The 23345-nt window shown below is 42.2% G+C and overlaps 2 protein-coding genes across 8 annotated transcripts; both read left to right on the top strand.

The window, feature by feature from the left end:
- The first annotated feature begins 3433 nt into the window (after positions 1–3433).
- Positions 3434–8322, top strand: ccdc80l2 (coiled-coil domain containing 80 like 2). The gene is given in 10 exon segments (XM_071350213.1): positions 3434–4330; positions 4333–4562; positions 4597–4819; positions 4903–5059; positions 5219–5352; positions 5489–5580; positions 5582–5629; positions 5724–5839; positions 6083–6277; positions 6280–8322. Coding segments are annotated over 10 exon segments (2274 nt in total). The 5' UTR covers positions 3434–3634; the 3' UTR covers positions 6663–8322.
- Positions 8323–10103: 1781 nt separating this feature from the next.
- On the top strand, positions 10104–20135 carry fyb1b (FYN binding protein 1 b). Of its 7 annotated transcripts, none has more exons than XM_071350208.1 (19): positions 10223–10240; positions 12206–12250; positions 12737–13724; positions 14429–14555; positions 14864–14936; positions 15048–15091; positions 15722–15842; positions 15999–16158; positions 16306–16438; positions 16600–16619; positions 16738–16810; positions 17138–17233; positions 18074–18114; positions 18230–18311; positions 18668–18767; positions 18853–19015; positions 19110–19143; positions 19297–19328; positions 19503–20135. In XM_071350208.1, exons 1-19 carry the CDS (start codon positions 10238–10240, stop codon positions 19523–19525), a joined length of 2358 nt encoding a protein of 785 aa, XP_071206309.1. In that variant the 5' UTR covers positions 10223–10237; the 3' UTR covers positions 19526–20135. The 7 variants fall into 7 exon arrangements, 6 of the variants coding, with proteins under 6 accessions (XP_071206311.1, XP_071206313.1, XP_071206310.1 ...); XM_071350207.1 differs by having other exon boundaries at positions 12734–13724; XM_071350210.1 differs by lacking the exon at positions 12206–12250 and having other exon boundaries at positions 10104–10240.
- The last annotated feature ends 3210 nt before the right edge of the window (positions 20136–23345 follow it).

Raw genomic sequence — 23345 nt, 5'->3', positions numbered from 1 at the left:
AACTGACAACAATAAACACAAAACCATGATGGCTCCAGGGGGTTAAATAGGGAAATAATTTAAATGTAATGGGAACCAGTTGTGTACAATACAGACAAAACAAATGGAAAAAGATATGTAGATCGGTGGAGGCTAGAAAGCCGGTGACGTCAACCGCCGAACGCCGCCCGAACAAGGAGAGGCACCAACTTCGGCGGAAGTCGTGACACTCAATGTGTGTTGGGATGATGCGCTTTTAGATGTCTCTTGAGGCTGGTAGTAATTCTCCCCATTAACTTGTGTTCGGTCTTGTTTGTATCGATACAATAGGAAAAGTGGCTCCAAACATCATCCCTTTTTCTACCAGAAGCTTGTACAACCAGGAGAGTAGCCATGGCTTGTGCCTTATTTGCATCAATAATTTGTTGCCGCCAGATTGGAGAACGGTTTGCCGGGCAGAGAGGTGACTCGTGAATGACCTGGGCATGGTTAATTTATTTTCCACCAATAACACTATTGCAACATTGCAATGAGAAAGCCTTACAATTCTGCTAATGTTATGCATGCTTTTGATTGGACCAAATAAATAACATTGAAAGCTTTCAATCTCTCCAAAGAACTCTTGTTCAGTCCATTTACTAGTCAGACTTTAGTCACAGAGATAATTTTGTCTCATTTTCGTCAATCGAAATGAAAAATATTTTTCGTTTAGTTGTAGTTTTTTCTTGGTCTGTTTAGTTAGTTATTGTCTTGTCAAGTGCCACTGAAAAATAGGTGTTTGACTAACATTTTTGTTGACGAAATTAACATTGAGCAAAAAATACAACAAAGGGCAACTCGGTACAATGCTGCCAGAGGGAATTCTAGGACCACTGGCGAGCGAGAATCATCTAACGTGGGCGACTCGCTACAATGCTGCCAGAGGGAATTCTAGGACCACTGGCGAGCGAGAATCATCTAACGTGGGCGACTCGCTACAAGAGCAGATGGCGCACATGAAGCCAACCGTTTTCAACGGGATTCTAGCTTCAATAGCAAATGACGACTCAGCTCGCATGCTAGAGCTGGAAATCTCCCATCTATTGAGCAAGGGCGCAATCAGAGCAATACCAGTGGAAGATAGCCATTTCAGCTTCTACTCCTTGTACTTCTTGGTTCCCATGAAGGAGAGGGAGGGTGAATTGGGCGTGCGCCCCATACCTCGCTGTCCCCTTCGGGCTAGCACTAGCTCCTCTGACGTTCTGAAACTATGTGGAGGCGGTTCTAGCATAGCTGAGAATCAGGGGACTGAGAGTCTCTGCCTAAATAGACTATTACCTACGTTGCTCCCCATCACAGGAGCAAGCAGTGCGAGACACGGCTTCCTTTGTGACCCACCTCACCGAGTTAGGGCTCAAGATCAACCAGATAACGAGCCCACACAGAGAATAGAATACCTAGGCACCCGGCTGGATTCTCTCTCTTATCGGGCTACACAGACGGACGGCTACACGGACAGCTACTGTTCCACAGGGAGAGGCACTGTGGTTCAGGCTCCGAATGTGTCTCCCAGTGTTGGGGTTGATGGTGTCCACTATCTCAGTTGTACCAATAGTTCTTCTGCGAACAAGAGACTTCCATCATTGGTTATCAGCCCATCGTCTGTGTACACGACGTCACCTCGCTCAAAAGATAACGGTAACCTCTGAATGTCTCTCGGGTCTTCGTCACTAGAAGAGCCCCTCAATCTTTGTTTCTGGCCCTCTTCTAGGGTTCGTGTCAAGAGACGCATCCCTCACAGGGTGGGGTGCAGTCTACAAGGTAAGAGCAGTAAACGGCGTGTGCTCCCGACAACTCTGCCTCGCTCATATAAAATACCTCGAACTGCTGACAGTGTTCCTTTTACTAAGACGTTTTCTGCCCTTCCTCCGTAATTGTCACATCCCAGTCAGGACAGACAATACATCTGTTGTGGCATACATCAACCGCCAGGGTGGCACTCGCTCTCTGCATCTACACAGACTAGCTGTCAAGATAAACAGCAGTCTGTAGCTCAAACACACAATGTTTAAAAGGGTTAGGAAGCACTAAATCATGCCACCGTTACTGTAGGACTCATCGTCTTGGCTCTTATCATTGCTTCACATCAGAAGAAAACAATGTGAAACATTCTTATCTTTTTCTTTTCTCAGTCATTACCAGGAGCACAAATGTTTCCATGCAAACTTAGCATTCTTGAACTCATCTTAATGTAGGTGAATGACATTAATATCTGTCACTATATCCCTGCTATTGGCAGAGGATACGTGCTTACATTCATTTCATAAGTTCTGACCCCTTCCTCTTTTTGGGTGATTTCTGTCCATCTTATCGTGGAGTCTTCATTTGCATGGTGCAATGTGTTGAGTGCAAAGACAAACTTCAGACCTGTTCCCTTCTGCACTAAGTGCCCAGAAAAAGTATACAGACAGACCAACACTGATATATGACATACAGTTTGAGGCATTTTGACATTACTGTTGTGCTGTTCACCCTCATTTGAAGTGTAAGGTCATGACTTTCACTGGACAGTCTAACTCTTTCTTCCTTTCAATTGAAAAAAAGTGGAACTTAAAAGAGACACTCGACATCTGAAAGACCCATCAATTTCACACCAGTCAAGTGAAAGAGATACTGTAGCACCCCTCGAAAGATTGAGCAGGAAATGATTTTGCCATAGTCTGGACAACACTTGCTTTGGTGTGTGGTGTGAGTGTCAACCTCTCCAACTCATGACTGAGATCGTGAATTAGTAAAAACAATGCATTAAAAAGAAAAACATGAATCAAGAAAGCTACGTGTTGCTATTTGTCATCTACAGTATAAAGTCAACGCTTGAATATCTGACAGATGTTGGAATCAAAACTATAAAATGAAACCATTCTCTAAATCTTAGCCATAATTGTCTCCCGTCTGTGTCTATTTAAAGCCTTCTCTCCCCCCAGGCTAGGTCCTCTTATACACTCTTAGAAAAAAAGGTGCTATCTAGAACCTGAAAGGGTTCTTCGACTGTCCCCATAGGAGAACTCTTTGAAGAACCCTTTTTGGTTCCAGGTAGAACCCGTAAGGGTTCCATGTAGAACCCTTTCCACAGAGGGTTCTACATGGAACCCAAAAGGGTTATACCTGGAACCAAAAAGGGTTCTCCTATGGGGACAGCTGGTGAACCCTTTTGGAACCCTTTTTTGTTTACAACTATTGAGGAAAATGTGTGTTCCTGTGCAGTGCATGATGTTTACATGCGTTCTAATTGTCAGGAAATATATCCTGTGTTTATTTTAGATGTACAATACAGATCAATGTTTGTTTTGTTCCTGCACTGTTTGATGTTAGAATCTGTAACAGCTCAGGTTTCAGTACCCCTCCCGCTCTCTCAAACCTCTTCTCTCATCCTCTTCTTCTTCTCTCCTCCTCTCTGTTATTCTATAGCTCGGCCTCTAACACAGGTAGTCTCAGTCTGAAGTGGAGATGCCACCAAGCATGCTGCTTGAGTGTGTATGCTTTGAAGCTGAAAGATCCCTGGAGATTCCTGTAACAAGGTCAGAGAATAATGTGAACCAGGAGTCCTCCTTATCCCCAGTCAACCCACTCTTCTGGTGAGAGACATTATCCCCCACTTACCACCACCCCACTGAGGATGTCTAGACTGTTCTCTGCTCTGCTTGTCCTGGTTTCTCTGTGGAGTCACAGCCCAGGGGTGTCTGCCGTACGGCCAGGGAAGGGCAGACATCAGACCAGACCCCAGTATGAAGAACCTGCTGGTGTCCTGGCTCCGGAGGAAGATCATGAGGGTGGCGGAGAGGGAAACCCGGAAAGTCCTGTAGCAAGCCTCGAGCGAGAAAAATATTTTCTGGTTGATTTTGCAGGTAAGAAGCATTTGTGGGTGATCACAGCCCCGTCTCACAGCGACAACTACCTCCACATGATGGAGAAACAGATCCATGACATGGAGCAGGAGAGGCTAAACTGTTATCGTCACCATCATCCAGTTATCGTCACCGTTATCGTCACCATCATCCAGAACGCAATGATGGAAGGCAGGATCCAGAAGACCACCTTCCAGGGAGAGGCCACTGTGGAGAGCATGGACCCAGGCATGGTCACAAAGCTAATGCATTACCTGGAGCTGGGGGACCAAGGCTTCTCCGTGCTAGTCAGGAAGAAGAACCTGAGGGTAAGTGAGCGGTTTGCCTACCCCGTCCATGTAGAAGCCGTCCTCAAAGTTATTGATCAGTTCCCCATACGCAAGCTCGAAAAACTCACTAGGAAGAGCTCCCGTCTGAAATGTAAAATTATCAAGAAGAGGATGGTGAAGAAAAAGACTCCTGTGATAAGAAGGTATCCAGTCCCCATATGCAGGCAAACGTAAGGAAGCCCGTGGAAAAGAAGGCTGCACTGAAGAGCAAAATTCCGGACATCCATAGTGGTCGCTCCAGGTTCGTCATTCGAAAGACACCCCTTGATTCAAAAGGAACACAAATAATAATCACAGGGAAGGCAAACTCCAAAGCTGTGGGGGAGGACAACCCAAAAAAGTATGGAAATGTTGCTACAGAAAGAAAAACATATCCCTCTACTGTGGAGGCAAGAGAAAAAGACTGTAGCCAACTTTAGTGATAATAGGCCAAAACCAAAGGACGTTGGTGGGGGAGGAGAATCCTTGAGGAAAAACAAATCCAAAAGAAAAAGCAAAGGGAAGAATGATGAGCAGAAGAAGAACAGAAAAGGCAAAGGGAATACATTGCACAGAGATGTGAAAGAGAACAACCAGGAAGCACTGATGGACTTTGTAGAGCAGTTGAAGGGGAACAGAAGACTTATGGTAAATGCTTTTATGAGTAACTTTTAAGCCTATCAATCAATCTGTTTGTTTGTGATAGATGTGCTCATTAATTTGTGATACAGGTGATAGCCACGCCCAGTGACAGTACACCTCAGTATGTCCAGCAGAGGGAGGAGAACGGGCTTAATTTCTGTGACCTCGCCCTCAGGAAAGTTTCTATGGCAACCATCCTGAGCTCAGGGTCTGATACCACCCTCACCCTGCACCACTACCAACTTGGCACTGCTATGTGTGTGTCTGTGTCTACAGAATACATCTCTCTCAGATTGATCCTAAATAAATTTCTCTTCAGGATTATAGTGTCGTTATAATAACTAATCTGGTTTTCCTCTTTGAGCTTCCCTACCGTAAAACTCTGGATTTCTATATTTGTTCCAGATCCTGAGCCTCAATTCACCTCAATACCAGAGAAGTTCACTGACCCAGATCTCATCTCTCGACTGATAAAGGAGTACGGGATGTCCTCCAAGGATTTCTCCATGACTCTGACTGACTACGACCCAAAGCTCAATGTAAAGGTCATCTCTCTCCCCTTTGCGGTGACACTAATCATTTGGTTACACAGATTACCAAGTTTAGTAGTTCCGTAGTGATCAATTGACACATTCATTATGTGATATTTGTGTCCTGATGGGTTATGTGTTCTAGAAAGTATTTCATGTACCTCCACCCTCATCTGCGTTGATGGATTATGTTGACACCTTTCCGTCGTGACGGTCTGAAATGGAGAGGGAGAGAAACTCCTGTCGCCTGCTCCAAATCCCAACAACAGGGTGGGGCACTGCTGAGGTATGAGATTAAGTCAACACAGTACCTTACTGTCTGACTAGTAATGGTTACAAAGCAGGGCACAGATAATAATAGAGCCATTTACCCCAACCAGGTTCATGTCTAAAAGGAGACTGCTGATCGTCTCTACTTCATCTGAGGATGACTACTCCTTCCAACAGCAGCTCCAGGGGCTGAGAGGACAGGCCTGTCCTATGGGTCAGGCTCCCTGTTAAACATCTCCAACCAGAGATGTTGTTTTTTTATAAGATGATACTGTGTACTGACATGTCAACAGACAATGTAAACATGTCATGCATTGTGTGTTTTTGGACAGGAAATAGAATCCAAATCCCTTTGAATGATCCAACCATTCCTGTACACAGACCTTACCCAAGAGATATGCTACAGAAAAACAATCTTTCTATTTCCTTCTTTCATTTCCCACACTGATTCTATCCTACTTATTAACAGTCAATTGTTGATGGAAATAATCGGGAAATGGCATGACAAACACCTTTCCTTTATTCTTCTCAGGGAAGAACCAAACTGAGAAGGAGCGTTTGTCATGGGTTGTGGTCAACGGTCTCCGGGATCAGCTGAAGCTCAACCGGGAGTACTTCAGTGTGGTGGGGAAGGACGGGGATATGAATGTCTGGTTCCCCTCCCCATGTGGTCTCTGGCCAACATCTATGACCTGGTGGCCTCCATGGAGCTGCGGCAGCAAGAGGAGAAGCTGCAGAGGACTTTGGGTATTCACTGTCCTGAGGATACTGGCGGAATTTACCAAGGTCGTGATGATGAAGCAGACGAGCGCTACTTTTACCACAGGTCAGAGGTCAGAGGAGTGAACGAGAGAAAACAGCCCAAAGACCTTAAAAACACCATGGCAGCAAGCTCAAATGAATGTTTAATGGTTGTGGGTAAAACACTTGACATAATAACAGATGAAATCATAACCATTAAAGGAATTTTATTAGAAATGTCTTTGCAAACTAGCATTTTGTACTTTGAAATTGCTAACATTACCAAAACAATATCTACAAATAGTTGACGTGTTTCTTGAAATGAAGTTATTTTCTATAATTGGGAAGTTGACATCTGGTTTCTTTTAAATCTACAGACCTGGACAGCTGTAAAAAGTGAAAGTCATTAAAAAAACGATGCCTGAAGGTGTGCTTCGAAAGCTCCGCTATTTGGCTACACCAATCACACAAGACTACATTGTTATGAAAAATAACTTGCAGTCTTACAGTTACAGGCTTGTAGACTAACGTTAAAATCCAGGTAGTAGGATAGGAATTGGTTTGACAAGAGAATGTAAGGTGATTAGCTGTAGGCTAATAGTCATCTGTGTTTCATGTTTACGTAACATAGAATAGGAATAAGATGGGTCTAATGAATGTGGTTGTATTTGACCTCTATTTTTGTCTGTTGTCTTTGAGCTATGCTGGGTCTATGCCGGGATTAGTGGGGAGAAAAAATATGTTCAGCAGCTTTGAACTGGACACAGATGACTAGGTGCAGGGCAATTCCACGATAACAGAATAATGCTGGGTCTCTGACTTTTCACTTGAAAAGTATTCCAAACAAAAACCATAGATCGCAAAGTTTAACAACCATACAACTCTATGCACATGGACTACGTTTAGCAATTACCAGAGAGATTTTTACAAAACACATTTAATTGAAGAACAGTGCAGGTGTAAAGTTTGGTAACAGAATGAAAGTAGAATCTCCCTCATTTTTTTTTATGTGACCACGTTTTCCAAAAGCTCTTAAATAATTACAAATGAGAATTAAAAGATGTCTGCAGAATGAATGGGGTGTAAGCAATGACATGACACATTGAAGAAAAAACATCCATTTTGGTTATTGAACTGCAGTAAGTGAAGTGGATTAACACCCGGTAACAGAATGACATCATGGGTCTCTGATCTGTACTGGGTCCCTGATCTGTACTATGCTGTGAATGCATAATTAGGAATGTTATTGATTCAGACCGGACTAAATCTGCACCAATCATAGACGTCCAAACTTGTGAAACATAGACATCACAACACAATACAGTACAGTAGAGTACAGTATAGTACAGCACAGTAGAGTTTAGTATGGCACAGTATAGTTCAATACAGTACAGTACAGTAAATGATACTGTACTCTACTCTAGTGTGCAATACCATACTGTACTTAACTCTGCTTTGCTGACTGTACTGTGCTGTCCAAACATGTGAAACTGACCAAATTGGACTGACCAAATTTCAATGACTTTTTAACGTCTATGGACCTCCGGTGTCTGTCGCTGCTCAGTGTATGAGAGAAAAGAGAGTTGCATGTAGCCAGCTGTGTACATTTGTTCATATTCTTTGCTAGTTAGTGAGTTATTAGCCCAGTTATAGCATATTTCTAGTCAGCAATGGGGCAGAGGTTGCTTCCTACAAGAGCACCTCATGTGTATTTCTAGCCATCTTTGAAAAGAAAGACAGTTTTTTTAAGTCTTAAAGGGGAAGTGTTGTATTTTGAGACATGTTTGAATAAACTAAGTCGCCAATAGGCACAGGGTTTAAAGCATATTTCTAGTCAGCAATGGGGCAGTGGTTGCTTCCTACAAGAGCACCTCATGTGTATTTCTAGCCATCTTTGAAAAGAAAGACAGTTTTTTTAAGTCTTAAAGGGGAAGTGTTGTATTTTGAGACATGCTTGAATAAACTAAGTCGCCAATAGGCACAGGGTAGCCTAATTTGTTTGATTCTCTGTGATAATGATATGGGAATAATGATGCGTTTTGTTTTGTAAAGTGGATTCTTCCATCAAACAACACAACATTTTCAGTCACCTCCTTGTCTGAAGGACAAGTGGATAAACATGTTATTGTCAATCCCTACATGGTATTTTCAAAAGTCTCATGGAATGTAGGACTACATTGAACACCACACATTGGCTGCTACTGTAGGCTAAATGATATAACAGCTATTTCCATGTTAACATGTTATGGGATGCATTTTCTCCATTGTTTTTGATGGTAGGCCTACATTATGATCAAATAGCCACAGTAGCCTACTTGGCCGCTGTTATAACTGTAACTTAAAGAGGGTACAGCCTCAGTGCCCATATTTAACGTGTGCCAGAAGTTGCACAAAATGTTCCGAATGTTCAAGTTTGCACTCAGTAGACCTGAAATTTGCTCAGTGCCAAAAGAAATTAGAGGGAACATTGCTCATTTGTAGGTGTCAGAGAGAGCCGGGAGAGGGGACATTAATTGGAGGGAGGGAGGGAGGGGTTGTACAAACTGTTTTCACACTCTTGCTTTGACCACCATGTGCCAGAAAGAAAACATGTCAGTGGAAGGGAGGAGAGCAGGTGACCCGACTGTGGTTTGTGACTTCTATGAACTCCAATTGTAACCAATTCAGTTGCAGTCCTTCTGTTACCGATTTGGTAACAGAATTACGAATTTTAATCACTTAATAAATCACAAACCAAATTGTTATCAGTAAAAACACGAATTAATTGGTAGGTCTACCTTTACTTGTTACTTCTGCACATGTTCATTATCCTCCCTCCTCATGAAGGAGAGAATGTATTTTAAAGATGTGTGGGTTTTTGGTAACTGAATGACAAGGCCAAATAATTTCAACATTATGGTGGTGTGATGCATTTCTAATGCCTTGTAAGACTTTTTCTCTCTTTCTCTCTCCTCTTTTCCATCTACTTGACCAGAAATCAAAGCCTATGCCTATTCCTCATTTTTACGATGGAAATGGTAGAAAAATATTTTATGCCTTCGTTTTGCAATAATATAGACTCTTAGCTTTCATTCCACACCAAATGTGATGTGCTTGAAAATGCCATGCAGCGCATAGTAAAAAAAAAGAAGTTTGACCTTCCTCCCTCCTGCCATTATTTTAGTTTGGATGAGAAAGATGTAACTCTATTTTGTTAATTTCAGGTCAATATCTTTCACAAAAGATCTGGGATAGCTCATATCTAAAATATCAGACCGCATTCATCCAGAAACGTTTCATTTTATTCCCACAGTCTCTCTACAATCAACAACAACAACATCAATCCCTCGTTTACTTATTGGCTAACCCTCAGGTTTGACTACATTAGCCAGTGGACTTTGTGTCTCTGACCCCCCTTATGTAATTCAGTAAATTTTATTACAGGGTTTTGTATACTAGTTAACGACGTATATCCCGTGTGAGGAAAAAGGTTGTATTTCACGACAGTTCTGGGGAACTACTGTGGAATTGTGACGCTGGTGGTTCATTGGAGATGGAAAGAGCAATGTACCTGCTTGAAATACGCAAATACTGCAGATGGACAGAGAGAGATAAGACTGCTAAATGACTCCTGTGTAGTCATCAGCATGGCAGAGAGGGGAAGTAGCCAATAGCACACAGACACTGAGGTCACAAATGCTCAAACACACACACACACACACACACACACACACACACACACACACACACACACACACACACACACACACACACTCACTCTCTCTCTCTCATGCCATCGCTCACAAAAAAACATTCAGGACACACAGAGAAACTCTCTCCTACCTAAGGGCCACCAGCCCACGTACAGACTGGGTAGATTCCCTGGGCGCTGATTGTTGCCACTATGGTGAGTACCTGCCTTACAATCATATCCTCATGAGTTGTGACCCTGAGAAGTTAATGATGCTGTATCTTTATTGGCTGTATGGTTAACTTGGGAAAGCGTTAGTGTTTGTTTAAATTCCTTGTTGTACACCGTAGTGTAGTAGCAGGTATTAGCCCGTTTCGCTGTAGAATTTATTTCTTATCGATTTTTAAATGTGCAAGATTCTATATTCCTTTTCTTATTTGTTTTACAGGGCCCTGTTTTCTTTGCAAATTTTTCTTGGGAAGTTTAATGAAAGTGCTATGAGATGGGGATTCTGTAATTGATTACTATAAACCTATACGGTTTCTTCTAGAAGGATTTGTAGATGCAGTTTTGATTTGGATTATTAAAGTAGCGCTTAGCCTCTGCATTAGAGAAGTACAGTTTTTAAATGGGTTGGTGACAATCTGGATTGTGTAATACAGACTTTTTAACTTGTTTCACCACATTGAAAAAACCTGTGGTTCCTCTTTGCTTTTACTCAAGGCATTTAAAAAAAAAGAATGTCTCTCATTTCTCTCCAAGCTTAACATCTAAAGGACATTGACCGTAGTGTGTCAGGAGATTTGTTCTTTTGTTGGAAAGTCATTCATTGTGTCTATGTAATTACTGTCTGCTTTTTTTCATCCATGGATTTCATGGTACTGCTCCAGGCCATGTCGTACCAAAATAATCTCCAGCACACAGCCAACTAAACTCATTGAATAAAATCAACGTGTTACTTTAGACCCTCAGTTGTTGGCTGTAATTTAGTCTTGCTAGGCATGCAGCACATCTCTGGTGAAGTGACTAGAGACAGTATGGGCTGTACGTCTCACAGCCTTCAACACATAAATGACAGGGAGACCGTGTCTTTATAACTCTGTTGCATTATAATCATTAGCTCAGAAATATCTACATTTATTAGGGACATACACTAGTTTAGTGGATTCCAGCTGAAGTTGTGGTTTCTAAGGAGAAACTACAGTTGAGAAACAGTCATGAGAATAGGCTATACATTTACCCCCTAGTAATCTGGATGCTCACCAATGAGACTAATGACTAATGATAAGTGACATTGACTGCCGTAAAAGCAGAACCAGTGTGAACTATTATAATCTCCCTACATTGCTCTTTATGTGACGCGACACAATTTATTAGGCTATATGTGTATTCATAAAGAGTGACAAGTCCAATACACTGTGAAACAAGTATTAACATGTTTAATTAATTGACGAGTTAATGCCACTTTCAATGGACACTTCTGCCCCCCCCCTAGCTGTCTCCATTGTTTGTTCCCTGAAGTCCAACAACAGCACAGTTTGTTTCTCCACAGTCAGGCGGTCATCAGCGTTGTGCAATCGGAACGCCTGTCCTTTGCACTTCCTCATGACAGGACTCTGCTCTGTCTCGATTCGAACAACCCTCATTACAGTGAGGTGTGGTGCTACAAGAGGAGAGCCGTCCACCACATGTCCTTTATTATCAACAACATGATGAGGCATAGATTTTTACTGCAACTATCATCAGTGTGGCTAATAACAGATACATACAGTATTCTAACCTCTCCCCAGAGAGCAGAAGCTGCGGTACCCGCTCACACAGAGCACAGATAAACAGCTTTTTTTGTGCCCCAGAGGGTAATTTGCATCTTGACTAAGGAAAGACAGAACGTCAAAATACAGAACCCTTTCATCATAGAGGGGTAATCTGATTCATTAGGTCATATTAGGTCTGCTTCATTATATTTACGCAGCTCTTTTTACAGCCAGGCATTCAAGATACCTTTTTTCCCCCAAATAGTAGTAGCAGAACCATTATCATTAGAATGACTATATTGTCTATGCAAAACACGGCAGAGTATAGGTTAATCAAATAATGAGAGCACAGAACACCTATGTACCCACTTCCTGTTTAGCGCCATGACTATGTTGCATTTCCTCTGTGATCTGTTACACATACTAGGACCCTGAGGAGCTTAGTGCTCTCAGCACAGCAAGACACGGAGAGGTAGGTGAATCGTTGTTGGCTTGATTTGGTGAGATTGAGGTGGTTTAATACCAACATGGTGCAAACATCGTAAAGTTTACTCAGGGTTAAGCATCCTTTTCAGAGGCCGTCCTTTGATGAAATGTCAATCTAAGCTGTAAAACGACTTTTCTCTTAGATGACCCTAACCCAATAAGAATGAGAAGTTGTGCATGTGGAGGTTGGAGTCATTAATCAATGTCAGTTATAAAGCATCTGTTACAACCTGTTTACTCCCTCTTTTCTCTCTGTCTCTCTCACTGTCTTTCTCCTTTCCCTAGCTCCCCAGTTAGATATGTCTGTGCGTTTGTATAATAGAGAAATAACCAACAGTGTTTAATGAATGACTATTGATGTAAATTACATTATTTGTTTCTGTCTTCCTCAAATTAGTATTTATTAGGGGAAACTGTGTATCCATAAAGGACACTTCCTCCTCACTAGTCTTTGTTTGTTTGCTGCCAGCAGAACAACAAGTCTGATGTGAAGGCCATCACGGCTCGCTTCAACACGGGGGGAAACTCCACAGAGGGTATCTCTACAGGACGTACCAAAGCTGCAGTGCACCCCACTCTGTCCTCTGGACCCCCCTTCCAGCCTAAGAAACCTGTCCTGGAGACCAGCCTATCAGGCAGCGCAGCATCCACCGTGCCCAAACCCAACTTCCTGAAGAACACTGTCTCCACCAAGAGTGCCCCAGAAGTTAGGGAGTTGCCCAAAACCAAAGCGATCGCTAGTATGTTTGAAAGTGCCCAAGAGGACAGCCAACCCTCTGTCAAACAGTACCCATTTAAACCCAAACCTTCTGGCCCAGAAGTATCCCATGACGCTGAGGTCAAAATTCCTCTGCCAAAACCCCCTCTCCAGAAGCCCTCTCTGAGCTCGACCCTGTCTGGCACCAAGCCTGCCTTCCCCAAACCACCCCTGTGTGTGGCCAAACCCACCTGGGGCAAAGACAGAAGCTCCAAACCTGACGACAGCGGGGTTACGCCGAACAAATTACCCCCTTCCATAAAACCCATCAGCTCCATTGCAAAGATGCGGCTTCAGACAGAGGATAGTGTGGCTGGCGCTGTGGATTCTACAATCAAACCGTTCACACCAAGCACTACCCTCAAGCCCACAAACTTCAGGACTGCTCAGAATGCATTCAATCGAGGAGAGACACTATCTGAGGAAGGAGTGAAAGAAATAACCAAACTCCCCCTCACCTCCAGTGACTCTTGTCCCCCCAAACCTATAGCCAGTAAGAAACCCAGCTTTACTAAGAAGCCACTGGGCCACACCATTCCAGTCGCGGGGTTGAACCCTTCTGCCCTTACCAGTAGCTCTTCTTTCCCCAAAAGGAACCCACTGCCTAATATCCTGGCACTGGGGACTGCCCCAGCCAAACCCAACCGGCCTCCTAGGGTCAACTTGGAAAAGTTCAAGAAGGGCACAGAGGCTAGTACCGATGGTAAGTGTTTTGTCTTTCACTTACCACGAATAAGCCACATCAGGATAAGTCTATCAGCTGCTAAGATGCAAAAGGTGTGGTTTTCTAAATATGCTCCAGTTCTGCAGATTGACAAGCCTTTCCCCCAGTCTGGTGGTTTCTGTGGTTGTATGCTCCACTGATCGGAGACAGGTGGTAGAACACACATCAGCTGTGCCACAGGTTGTCATCACAACAGACAGACAGATTAGAGGGGTTGATCTTACGAAAGCTTTATAAAAGTCGTTACACACAGAAGTACAATTACACGTTGAAATGTGAAACCAAAGACACGAACATTGGCTTCCTCTATTCGAGTTCCCGCTCAAGTTTCTGTTTTACCTTCCTCCTTTTTACAGCTGATGTTTGCGCCCTAATTGCGGAGTTCCTCTTTAAACAGGGACACATTCAAGTGAAAGGTTTCCTTTTTTGGATCCACATGTGAATATGGTTTTGACTAAAGTTAGACTTCAGCATGGTTTGCATTATTGTAAGTCAGCAGACAGAAGAGGGATCCAATGTGAATTCCACACCCCTTCTGGTAACAATGTCGTTTTGAGATGTTACAGGCACTATTCGTGTATTTTGTAAGCATTGTTGTCTACATGCAGGATGAATGTGTGTGTGAAGTTTTTCTTCACTACATCTGAAAGGACCATCTAAAGGTTTATGATTTTACCCTGAAGGTCCTGCTGGGGTTAGAAAGGGAAGTGTTCCTCCACCTCCTGCCTCTCACCCCAGTAACCATGTGGCCCCACCCCTGCCCTCGAACCCCATGGCCCCTAGCCTGCCACCGCGACCACCAGGAGCCATGTGAGTATCAGACTCTGATAATCAGGGGAATGTCGTGTGAAAGCCAAACAATATTAGACTAGGGTGATTGGCACTGAGGTACATACACAAGTAAAATACACATCGGCCTGTAGAGGCACAATGCACTTTCTTCAGAGCATAGAAACATCATACAATACCATTCTTAACACCCTTTTTTGTTTATGCACTAGTACTTATTATTTCCTTTAGTAACTTTGAAAATGGAATACTTGTGTACTGACTTTATTTTCATTGTGATGTGGTGGGTCATTTTGGCCAGTTGACTGACTTTGTGTCTCTGCCTCCAGAATCCAACCTGACCCAGATGAGAACTATGATGATGTGGGGTTAATGAACAACCCTCCTAGTAAAAGGAATGAGGTGACTTTAAATATTTGTCACTTTGTCAACATTTCTGACTTTTTTTTATTTTTTACAAACTATTGCCATGTATTCGTACAGTATTCAAACTAAATATTTTTCCTCCAATAGGACAGTGAAAGTGATGAAATGTATGAAGATCTTGATGAAAGATGGTGAGAAAGATTCCCTCATAGAGATGTTAAAAGGTCTCATCTTTGTATCTGTGCCATTATGGCACCTGTGACAGCGCAATTGAGGCTATCTCCATTTAAAAGTAGTATATATATTTATTTTGTTTGTTTAAAAATAGTGTAAAGCTAATATTGGTGATTTACCACCCCCTGCAGGGCTGGAGTCCTAAACCAAATATTGTGTGTCATTCATTTATTTTGGCCATTAGATAGATGGTGGTGATAAGACTTCAACCCATTTACAGTCCATGAAACCCAATTTGAAGAAGACAATGCTCTGATCATTGGCTGATCGCTCCCAAACCATAGGAATCCCCACCCAGTTTAATATTTTAAAATGTACATTTTAGCAATTTCAGATGCTCTTATCCAAAGCGACTAATAATACAGTAGTGAGTGCATACATTACCCTCAATGGCGTACATACATTGTCTGCAATGGCAATGTCCATGGGTTATATGGATATAAAATGGGTTATATCCAAGTTGAGTCCTCTAACTACAGTATCACTATGGATTCCCTCCAGTTTCTTTTCAACTTTTATTGTACCAGGTTTTAAATGAACACTGCCCTCTAGTGAGCATTAACACCAATGACACTTATTTTTATCAGGGAATCGTCAAAGGAACAAGAGAAAAAGCGAGAGAGGGAGGAGAAAAAACGACAGGAGGTGGAAAAGAAAGAACAGAAAGAACGCGAGAGGAAAGAACAGGAGGCCAGAAAGAAATTCAAAGTGAGTGTTTGCACTGCAGAAGCCCGTTGTTCAGTGGTTCCCCTAAGTCTTGCTATATTGTAGTTATCATGGAGTCCATCCTGTAGAATATTTGGGAAGTTAATGTGTATTACGTTGCATCCTCTATCATGTTTTTATTTATCCTTAATGTGGCAGCTGACTGGTCCACTGGAGGTCATCCACAGGGCCAAGGCCAGAGTGGACAGTAAAGGGAGCAAGACGGACCTGGGGCTGAAGCAGGGAGAGTCTATTGACATCATGCGTGTTTTGGACAACCCAGAGGGCCGCTGGCTGGGAAGGTCACAGGATGGCTCCTGTAAGTGACAGCTGTCTCCTCCTCCTCCTCCTGTCTGCTCTTCCTCCTCTACTCCATCTCCTTTGTATTTTTCTTACTTTTCTCCCTCACATCCATTTAAATGTTCCCCATGTGTGAGACTTAAATATGTGCTTTGTATATTTTCAGATGGCTATGTGAAGACTGAGTCAGTTGCGATTGACTTTGACACTCTGAAGCGTCAGGGTGTGTCTATACCCAGTCAGATGGAACACGAACCGGAGGTATATGATGACGTGGACTTTCATAATAACCTCGGCAGGTAAAATGGCCACTGACACTATCAAAACCTTTGAGACAGATAACCATTGGAAAGATATGAATACCTTATTATAAAAATGCACTGCATGAATCCCTTTCACTGTCTTTAGTTTTGACTGTGTGATTATGTGCTCCATTGAAATCATGTTCTCCTCATTCCAGTGGGATCAAGGGTCCAGGAAGTAAGTTTCAAATGACAACAACTTAATATTGAAAGTGAATAACACAATATGGTAATGTGGTCACACATGACCTTAGTTACATCTAGAGTAGCTTCAATCTCCCTGTTGTCATTCATAGTGGTTCTTCCTCCACCACCTGAGGAGGATGGGGATGTATATGATGATCTGGACGAGTCAAGCTTCAACGTCAGGTGAGAATATCGTGACCTGCTGCACTATGATGATGTAGATTCATTGGCGTGCGTTGATCTGTGAGTGTATACTTTCCATGCATGTGTCTGTGTGAGGGTATACTTTCCATGCATGTGTCTGTGTGAGTGTATACTTTCCATGCATGTGTCTGTGTGAGTGTATACTTTCCATGCATATGTCTGTGTGAGTGTATACTTTCCATGCATGTGTCTGTGTGAGGGTATACTTTCCATGCATGTGTCTGTGTGAGTGTATACTTTCCATGCATGTGTCTGTGTGAGTGTATGTAAATAAGTGTGTGTGTGTGTGTGTGTGTGCAACCCTAGCCTCTCGGACACCAGATTGCCTCCTAAACCTCGCGGCCTCTCTTGGGTGTTAAAGGGCTTCGAGGAGTGGAGAAAAGGCCCAGGCAGCAAAATTGAGTAATTCTCTCATTAGTAAGATGGATCAGGAAAATACACTGTCATTAACTCCTAACCCTATAACCCCAAATCTCAAAGAACTAAACAGGAGGGACAGAAGGGATTCACTAACTCATTACTGAATCATTTAATCAGTCTAAAATCATTCGTAAAACATCAATAGAAGTACTGTTTTTGTACGTCCTTCAATTAATTAAAGGTCCAATGCAGCCGTTTTGATCTCAATATCATATCATTTCTGGGTAACAACTGTGATTGTTTTCAATTAAAATGGTAAAAAAAGAAACAAACATTGCTTCTTAGAAAAGAGCAATCTCTCAAGCAAGAATTTTGCTAGAACTGTCAGGAAGTGGTCTGAGTAGGGAGGGGGAAACTGAAAACTAGCTGTTATTGGTAGAGAGGTTTGGAACTATTTCTTATTGGTCTATTAACTAGACCAAACTCCATCCCACCAAAACAGGCTGAAATTTCAGGCAGCCTTTTCAAACAGCTAAAGTGGCATTATCATCATTTTCACAATTCCGCTGTATTATTCCAACCTCGTGGTGTGGAAATATATATAAAACACAGTAATCACAGTTTTGACTGCACTTGGCCTTTAACAACCGTTTCATTCTGTCTATAAATGTATATGTACCCACAATGATATATGTACCGGTGTGAATTAAATCATTGTAATTGTTGGCATTTGTCTACTTTCTGTGTGGTTGTTCAATTATCTGTGTTGATTCATGTCCATTTGATCGAAATTGACCTACAGCACAAGCAATCAAATCAAATTACACAAGAGACCAGGCATAACATGGACTAAGATTTGAATTAAGTTTTTGTCATTTTCAGAGTACCTCCACCTTCCCAGTTTGATCAGGAAGGAAATACTGGTAAAGTATTATGTTTAATATCATGGGTGACTGTGTGCTCTGTGTCAGTGGGATTACAAAAACGTACATTTTCAATGTTTTTACTATTCTTTCTTTGTATCTCTTGCTGTTATAGAACAATCGGCTGAGGTCATTGATGAGGAAATCTATGATGATGTGGATGTCACTAACTTCCCTCCGACTCCACCTGTCAGCAGGTAATGAGAGAGAGAGAGAGAGAGAGAGAGAGAGAGAGAGAGAGAGAGAGAGAGAGAGAGAGAGAGAGAGAGAGAGAGAGAGAGAGAGAGAGAGAGAGAGAGAGAGAGAGAGAGAGAGAGAGAGAGAGAGAGAGAGAGAGAGAGAGAGAGAGAGAGAGAGAGAGAGAGAGAGAGAGAGAGAGAGAGAGAGAGAGAGAGAGAGAGAGAGAGAGAGAGAGAGAGAGAGAGAGAGAGAGAGAGAGAGAGAGAGAGAGAGAGAGAGAGAGAGAGAGAGAGAGAGAGAGAGAGAGAGATAAGAATGTCCTAATCCCCCACTGGGAAAAATGTTGATAATGTCACATTTCTTCTCTTTTCAGTCTCCCACAAAGTAAAACCAAGGATAAGGCTGAGGACAAAGATCCTAAAAAGCTAAAGAAATTTGAGAAGGAAGAGAAGGATTTCAGAAAGAAGTTTAAGGTAAGTAGTATATTATTACAATTTACATAGATTTGACATTTTATGTATTTGTTTGACCCTCAATCCTGTTCTCTCCCACCAATAGCATGATCGGGAGATCCAGGTATTGTATCAGGTGACCATCGTTTCCACCTTGGCCAATAAGAAGTGGAGCAGTAAAGATCTGCCGTTGAGACCTGGGGAGACTGTGGATGTCATCGTTGAGCCTGTGGACAACAAGCTCATCTGCAGGAACATGGAGGGCAAGTGTGAGTAACAATGAATCCACACATAGGCATTCTGCAATAAAACCATTTTTGCAAGGGGGCTAACTTTAATGATCTTCATCTCTCTCTCCTTTAGTTGGCTACGTCTTGACTAGCCATATTGTAGTAGAGTAAGTACCACACAAAAACAGATCATTCAAAAACAGATCCAGAAATACACAACATCTAAAGTATGTTATTGACCAGTTCACTAAACTGCAGAGAAAATGCTTAGATATGAAATGCCCTAAATTTGATATAAATGATCTGTTTTGCTTTTACAGAGATTCTGATATCTATGACGACATTGGTGATGGTACGTTTCAGACTTTTGACATGAAATAATGGCATTTATACAAAGATCAAGTGATCAACTATATCAATTTATTCTTCCAATATGGTGCTGATATGTTCTTTATGTCAGAGGATTTTTATTTATTTATTATTTCTATCATTTCTAGTGAGCCTAATAATTCACATTTCTTTGCAGATTGCATCTATGACAACGACTGATCACTGTGTGCCAATATCTTGTTTTTTGGTTTGTCTCTTGTTTTACATCAATCTTTATCTTATTTATTGTGGTTATTTTTGGGGTGATATGACATTTTCATTCAAGAACAATACAGTCCACAAATTCAGTACTTTCTCTATGTTTTCCCTTTATGAATAACTGTGACTACAATGTATAGGCCTAAATTACATACAATGTTGCATTTGTATATTGAAATGTAGGTTACATTACATGGCTTTATCACATTGAATACTTATATTCTATATTTAACAAGACACATTACACACTGATTGACAACAAAGGTGTGATGATGATGAGGATGATAAACTTAAATAGTCATCATAAATTAATTTACTATGTGATGCCAAATAAAGCATTTCAGATCAGTTGTCATAGTTGGCTGGTTATCACCTGACAGGTGTGTTACCTATGTCATATTGTACTGAAAGTCAGAGGCCATGACAACCTTAGAGTTTATGCGATAGGTCTGACCTTTCTGACTGAGAGTGTGAGGGAACAAATGCCTTGGTTTCTTAAAAAGCCCATGTCATAGAAATGCATCTGATTCACATAATAACAAATACAATAAAATAAATGATTTGCCCTTCATTGTTGCATTTTTCTGCATGAAATTCATGACTGCTTTCTCTGAATAATGATATTTGCTAGAATGGCAGTATTTCACTGGGACTCTATTTGCCTACAACACACACAGGCTACATAGTCTATCTAATGTTTTCTTTAGATAAAAAGGAATGGTGATTAAATTAACCCCTTGTGGGAACCCACTGAGCTCTATGTGGTATTAAAAAAAGATGTATGTGCATTCGATTTGATCTGCTATCAAAAATCACTGAACAAGTTAATAAGAAACATCTTATGAGTGTTTGGTCAACGAAAATTGTTATTGTTAATTTGCTACGTGAGGCTTATTTGATCAAATAGAATATTCAAATATTCAAATTCCTAGTTCTGTGCACTGATATAAGTGGATGCACATGGCACACACCTACTCTCATTGCCTGCTGCACTCCTGCTTGGATTCCACCTGGCGATCTGTTCACCGTCTGCCCTGGCCTGTCTCCCCTTGTCTGGTACCCCCATCCCACTCACCCCTCTCTCCCGAGCATTCGCTCGCCTCCAGCACACACGCACTGTTGGGGCGAGTGACTCTGAACTTACAATGGCTAGCCCAAAGTCGTTATATGTATATTTTTTTAATCTTGTGCATTTTGCTATTTTCCTCATGACTCCTGCATACTTTGTTGGCTACAAACTTTCTTTACCCAACCGTGGGACAGACTATGTTTGTTCCCACACTCGGGACTCTGACTCTCTATTGGTTACACAGACTTTTGGCCTCCCATCCTATTCTAACCACCTCTCGCCGGCTTTGTATTCATGTTACCTGATGAAATTGCTGTACAATATGATCTTGTTGCCATCTCATGCACATTCAGATGTCTTAAATCAGCACTACAGAGCTCTCCCTGTACTATGCCGTGCCTTGATTGTATTACTGTTTATGATATCTGGAAATGTGCATGTACACCCTGGCCCACCTACTGTTGCTAGCGTCAATTCTGACTTGTGCTCTGATATCTGCTTCACTGTTTTCTGTTCTCGTAATAGCCTGGGTTTTCTGCATGTTAATAACATTAGAATGTATCAATTGAAAGTGTGGGTTCACAGCTCCAATCCAGATGTGTTGGTCATTACTGAGATGTGGTTAAGGAAGAGTGTTTTGAATACTGATGTTAACCTTTCTGGTTATAACCTTTTTCGGCAAGACAGATCTTCCAAAGGTGGGGGAGTGGCAATCTGTACCAAGGATCCCCTTCAGTGCTCGGTTGTCTCCACCAGTCTGTCCCCAAACGATTTGATTTGCTGGTTTTAAGCATTAAACTTTCAAATAGCTCTTTGTTGACTGTTGCTGGGTGCTATTGTCCTCCATCAGCACCGGACTGTACCCTACCTGCCCTAAGCTCTCTCCTGGCCCCTTACATTAAGTCTGAATTTGTCCTGCTAGGTGACCTAAACTGGGACATGCTTAAACCACCTGACCAAGTCCTAAAGCAATGGGACTCCCTAAATCTTTCTCAGATTATCACCAATCCCACAAGGTATGACTCCAAACACCCAGAAAATCTCAGTGAAACAACCTGTCCTGATTTGTCATAGACTTTAATGAGCAAGCCTTCCTTCATGAACTGGCCTCTGTAAAAGGGTATAGAATCAGCTTGATCCCCTCTGTCGAAGACGTTTGGACCTTCTTCATTGATATTTTCAGTGGTGTTGTTAACAAACACACCCCCATAAAGAAAATGAGAATTAAAAACCGGTTCAGCCCCTGGTTCGATCATGATCTTGCAGCGTTACTCCACCTCAAGAACTGCATTTGGTGAAAGGCTCGGCACACGCATACTCAGACTGACTGGCTCTCGTTCAGGCAAATGAGAAATAAGTGCACTCAGGCTATCTGCAGTTCTCTCTCTGTGGGTCTAACCCCAAGAAGTCCTGGAAAACAGTTAAAGACCTGGAGAATAAACCCTCCTCCTCACAGCTGCCCATGTCCCTTAAAGTTGATGTGGTTGTTACTGACATGATGCACATGGCTGAGCTCTTTAATCACCACTTCATTAAGTCAGGATTACTATTTGACTCAGCCATGCCTCCTTGCCCGTCCAACATTTCATCATCTCCCACCCCTTCTAATGCGACTATCCCTGATGCTTCTCCCTCTTTTTCCCCTGCCCCGCTACAAAGTTTCTCCCTGCAAGCAGTCACTGAGCCCGAGGTGCTAAAGGAGCTCCTTAAACTTGACCCCCAAAAAACATCTGGGTCAGATGGTTTAGACCCTTCTTTAAGGTTGCTGACCCTATCATCGCAAAACCTTTCTCTCCTTGCTGGGGAGGTTCCCATTGCTTGGAAGGCAGCCACAGTTCATCCTTTATTTAAAGGGGTAGATCAAGCTGATCCTAACTGTTATAGGCCTATTTCTATTTTGAACCTGTTTATCAAAAGTGTTGGAAAAACTTGGCAATAATCAACTGACTGTCTTTCTTGATGTCTATATTATTCTCTCGGGTATACAATCTGGTTTCCGCTCAGGTTATGGATGTGTCACTGCAACCTTAAAGGTCCTCAATTATGTCACCATTGCCCTTGATTCTAAGCAATATTGTGCTGCTATTTTTATTGACTTGGCCAAAGCTTTGATACGGTAGACCATTCCATTCTTGTGGGTCGGCTAAGGAGTATTGGTGTCTCTGAGGGTTCTTTGGCCTGGTTTGCTAACTACCTCTACCAAAGAGTGCAGTGTATAAAGTCAGAAAAACTGCTGTCTCAGCCACTGCCTGCCACTGCCAAGGGAGTACCCCAGTGCTCAATCCTAGGCCCCACGCTCTTCTCAATTTACATCAACAACATAGCTCAGGCAGTAGGAAGCTCTCTCATCCATTTATATGCAGATGATAGTCTTATACTCAGCTGGCCCCTCACCGGATTTTGTGTTAAATGCTCTACAACAAAGCTTTCTTAGTGTCCAACAAGCTTTCTCTACCCTTATCCTTGTTCTGAACACCTCCAAAACAAAGGTCTGGTAAGAAGAATGCCCCTCTTTCCACAGGTGTTATTACTACCTCTGAGGGTTTAGAGCTTGAGGTAGCCACCTCATACAAGTACTTGGGAGTACGGCTAGACGGTGCACTGTCCTTCTCTCAGCACATATCAAAGCTGCAGGCTAAAGTTAAATCTTGACTAGGTTTCCTCTATCGTAATCGCTCCCCTTTCACCCCAACTGCCAAACTAACCCTGATT

This window comes from Salvelinus alpinus, chromosome 18, assembly GCF_045679555.1.
Source record: "Salvelinus alpinus chromosome 18, SLU_Salpinus.1, whole genome shotgun sequence".
In the NCBI taxonomy this organism is placed as follows: Eukaryota; Metazoa; Chordata; class Actinopteri; order Salmoniformes; family Salmonidae; genus Salvelinus; species Salvelinus alpinus.
Note: the sequence above shows the minus strand (reverse complement) of the source record. Positions and strands in the feature narration are given on the sequence as shown.

Bases quoted from the DNA above. Each gene is read 5' to 3' on its own strand.
- fyb1b (XM_071350207.1), top strand. The intron at 16,159-16,305 runs GTAAGTGACAGC...GTATATTTTCAG, and splicing joins AAGGTCACAGGATGGCTCCT to ATGGCTATGTGAAGACTGAG. The intron at 19,144-19,296 runs GTAAGTACCACA...TTGCTTTTACAG, and splicing joins ACTAGCCATATTGTAGTAGA to AGATTCTGATATCTATGACG.